This window comes from Chrysochloris asiatica, unplaced genomic scaffold (genome assembly GCF_000296735.1).
Source record: "Chrysochloris asiatica unplaced genomic scaffold, ChrAsi1.0 scaffold00081, whole genome shotgun sequence".
In the NCBI taxonomy this organism is placed as follows: domain Eukaryota; kingdom Metazoa; phylum Chordata; class Mammalia; order Afrosoricida; family Chrysochloridae; genus Chrysochloris; species Chrysochloris asiatica.
In genome coordinates this window covers 259,237-263,610 of record NW_006408599.1, presented here as the reverse complement: position 1 = coordinate 263,610, position 4,374 = coordinate 259,237, and the positions used below count along the sequence as shown (strand labels likewise).

Below are 4,374 nucleotides of genomic sequence, written 5' to 3'. Positions count from 1 at the left end.
AATTTTGTGGGACCTTTAAGTTATATTAGAGTTGTTACACTTTATCTTAAGATCAGCAGGAATAATTTGAGAATTTTTAAAAATGAGTAGGTATGTTGAAATCTAATCTTTAAAAAAGACTTCTTTGACTACAGTTAAGGGTAAGTGGCTTGATATAATTCAGAGTTTCTTAGGCACCCTCTACTGATTTGACATAAGCAGAAATGCATGCATATTGATGAGTATTCTTTGATAAACACAGTATTATTGTTTACATCCTTTTATTTTAAAAGTTTGCCTCTGGAATTTAACAATGGGTGTTGAAACCAAATTCTTTCACTTGTTGCTGTGCCACGGTTAATGACTAGGAATACTCACCAAAGAGCCTTCTTGGGACAATAACTCAGGTGAGACGCCATTTTCCACTGTGTGGTCCTCAGCACCATTGAAGCAAGAGTTCTATCTTGTCAGTAAGTGGTTCTTGTTAATATTTGCCTTGTTGACAATATTTCTAATTCCCTTATGTACCAGTGTATGAGGAAAATTTGAGAAACAAAGTTTACCACTTTCTGAAATATGGCCTGTATTCTTAATATAGCTATGAAAATGATCATTTGAGTCCTTCGTGTTCTCAATTATTCTTCAACATGGCAGAGAGAAGAGCAGCATGAGGTGGAAGAACCAGAGCAGTGTGTCCGAATTCCTCCTCCTAGGGCTCCCGATCAGACCAGAGCAGCAGGGCATGTTCTTCGCTCTGTTCCTGGGCATGTACCTCACCACAGTGCTGGGGAACCTGCTCATCATCCTGCTCATCAGATTGGACTCTCGCCTCCACACCCCCATGTACTTCTTCCTCAGCCACTTGGCACTCACTGACATATCTTTCTCATCTGTAACTGTCCCTAAGATGTTAATAAATATGCAGACTCAGGACCAATCCATCCTCTATTCAGAGTGTATAGCACAGATGTATTTTTTCATATTTTTTACAGATCTGGACAATTTCCTTCTCACCTCCATGGCATATGATCGGTATGTGGCCATCTGTCACCCCCTCCACTACACCACCATCATGAGAGAGGGGCTTTGTACCACACTCGTAGCTGTGTCCTGGCTCCTCTCATGTGCCAGTGCCCTGTCTCACACCCTCCTCCTGGCTCGTTTGTCCTTCTGTGCTGACAATACCATTCCCCATTTCTTCTGTGACCTCGCTGCCCTGCTGAAGCTGTCCTGTTCAGACACTTCCCTCAATGAGATGGTCATTTTCACAGTGGGAGTTGCAGTAATTACTCTCCCATTAATATGCATCCTTATTTCTTATGGTCACATAGGGGCCACCATCCTGAAGGTTCCATCTACCAAGGGAATCTGCAAAGCCTTGTCCACTTGTGGATCCCATCTTTCTGTCGTGTCTCTGTATTATGGAACAATTATTGGTCTGTATTTTTTCCCCTCATCCAGCAACTCCAATGACAAGGACATAATTGCTTCCGTGATGTACACAGTGGTCACCCCCTTGCTGAACCCTTTCATTTACAGCCTAAGGAACAGAGACATGAAGGGGGCACTGGAGAAATTCTTCAATAGGGCGACAGTCGCTTCTTGACATGAACTCTTTTCCTTTATAACAGACACATGTATTCACATATACCCAGATGTTAGACCTCTAATCCCACTCAACATGAGCTAAGTATTCAGTAAATATTTGATGACTTGAATTGAATTCTGCTGTGATTATTCACTCCTTCCCTTACAACTCTTTAGTGTAAGTTGTGAATTCTGACTTGACATTATTTATTATTGTTTTTGCCTGTTAGGTTCAGAAGTTACATAGCTAATAGGACTTACGTCTCTCACACTGTTTCCTGGGAATTTGTTAGTTCTTATGAATCTTTGGACTCCTGGTGTGGTGTTGTCAGATAAGTACTGGGCTGCAAACCACAAGGTCAGCAGTTCAAACCCACCAGCTATTCTTCGGAAACCTTATACAGGGTCTTTATGAGTTGGAACCAACTCTACGGCACTTAACAACAGCAACAGGAATCTTTGGAAGACGGTGGGTAACAGGGTTCTTTTGACATATAAAGGCTGCAGAATTGGGATTTTGGAAGGAACCTCTTTTCCTTTTCACACTGCCTCATCTAGTACTCTTCTGTTTTATTGTTTTATTGGTGATGATGATGGTGGATCAGAAGAAGAGACTTTGTAGCTTCCTTTCTAGCTCCAGGAAATGGCTTGATTTTTAGGAACACTGACTATTCTAGTGATGATAATGACCTTCATTTAGCATTTTACTCTCTGACCAGATTGCTATGGAGCTTTCTCACTATGTACTTAAGCTTCAATCAGGACACAGACTCAATCTAGATAGAGAATGAGAAAGGAAAGTAATGTACCCGTTGTCTGGAACTTTCTGTTGCCTGCATTAAATTTAGCCCCTTTTTCATTTAGCTACTTCATTCTAGTTCCCTAAAAATCCTTTCTTACCTGTTTAGTGACCTCAGGTTTGTACTATGAACTCAAGAAATAGATATTCTTCAGCATCAGGTAATGGACCAACTTGGTTTCTTTCTTTATGCCTCTTTTTAGTTAAGGACCAAAGGGATTACAAATGGTTCTGAGAATCAGCACCATGTAGTGACCACAGAAGGGTATGAAAGAAAGATATAACTGAATTGTAAGCTCTATCTAATGAAGTGCTGACTTTGTTGTAGTTAAGTGCTGTGGAGTCAGTTTTGACTGTGTAAATCTTTGCAGAAGCAGAAAGCCTCATTTTTCTCCCAAGGAGTAGTTAGCAGACTTGAATCACTGACCTTATGGTTTCCAGCCTAGCGCTTGTACTATAGAGCCATTGTGCTCTACAATCGAGTACCATGTTGGTGTGTGGCCTCAGGCAATATACCTAACATCTCTGAGCTTCAATTTCTTCTGTGTAGATATGAATAAAACATGAAATCTATTCTTGATTTGCAATAAATATAATAATGAATTTGACTCAGCACTGACACGAACAAAAATTAATGAATGTTAGGTTTCGCTACCTTCTTTGTGAGAGATGACTTTTAGACAGGGACTTGCACAAACACTTCTGCGAGATGGTGACTATGGAAAGAAGGGAGCACCCTGGGGCAGCCTGGCATGTAGATTATATTCCCAATTCCACGGCAGTCAATTGCTTTAGAATACAGCAATACATTTTCTCTGGCTTGAGTGATATATAATCAAATGACTAAGTTGCACTGAATGAGTGAGTCAGTGGATGGGTGAAGAAAGGAAAATCAGGAGAGTATCTTACTCACTACTTCTTTAACATCCACTCAAACAAAGGCCCTTGACCTGGAGTGATGAAGCGGCTCTTTAGCATCCCAAGTTTCTTTGTGGAAGGACAAATAGTGTTTCAGTCCTGCCTGATTAAGCTACATGCACACAATCACTTTGTCTATATACCAACTCCCAAGCAGTTCCAGAGTCAAATCCTGACTAAGGCTGGAACCTTTCTTGGTAGTCTAGATAAAGCATGTTTTAGTAAGCCAAGGGAGTCCTAGTGTGACTCTGTAGGCTAAGTACTAGGTCGGTGGTTCAAATCCACCAGTTGCTCCTAAGAAACTCTATTCAGGGTCACTGAGTTGAAACCAACTCCATGGCACTTAACAACAACAACAGTAAGCCAGGACATACCCATGAACTGCTGTATATGCCAGCCTATACTGTGGTGATTCCATTGGTCAAATTGAGCTCCTGGCCCACTTTCTTGCCTGCCCTCCAGCTCAGTTGTCTGGAACCCTAGCCTTGTTAAGTTTGTCCTCTTAAAAGGGTCAAGACTGCTATTCATATGTTTAGCCATTGGTTTGTTTCCTATTAGGAATGTTTTTTTCTAATGAAATATCAAGCCCTGCAGGAAATACCTAATCACCACCTGTCTGCTAGTCTATCCCTTCAACCCAGATTGGTTTCCCTTGCATATGGATAGACCAAAGCAAGTGAATATTCACCATGCTGCTCTGGATAGATACATAGAACTTCTATTAGTCCCTCATTGGAAGTATGCCCTTTATTCTAAGACATTTTCTTTCAACCAGGGCTAAGAGCTAAATTTCATCCCCTTCCCAGTATCATCTCATTGAGTTTGGCACACAATTTGTTATATTGTAAAACAAACAAACAACACCATACACACAAATACGCAATGTAGCTACAGGTTTGCAAATAACTTCTGGGAGCTTTTAATTAGTGACACTTTAAATAACCAGTTTCTACCTTTCTCAAAAGTGAACTGTAATTCTTTCCAAAAGTAACAGTTGTTGTTGTTGTTGTTGTTATGTGCCATGGAGTGGATTCCGACTCATAGCGACCCTGTACAGGGCTTCCAAGGCTGTAAATCTTTACGGGAGAAGA

General features: G+C 40.9%; 1 protein-coding gene across 1 annotated transcript; it reads left to right on the top strand.

Annotated features, from left to right (window-relative positions):
- The first annotated feature begins 646 nt into the window (after positions 1-646).
- On the top strand, positions 647-1,585 carry LOC102834453 (olfactory receptor 1J4-like). The gene has a single exon (XM_006865713.1). The coding sequence runs from the start codon at positions 647-649 to the stop codon at positions 1,583-1,585; it is 939 nt and encodes a 312-aa protein (XP_006865775.1).
- The last annotated feature ends 2,789 nt before the right edge of the window (positions 1,586-4,374 follow it).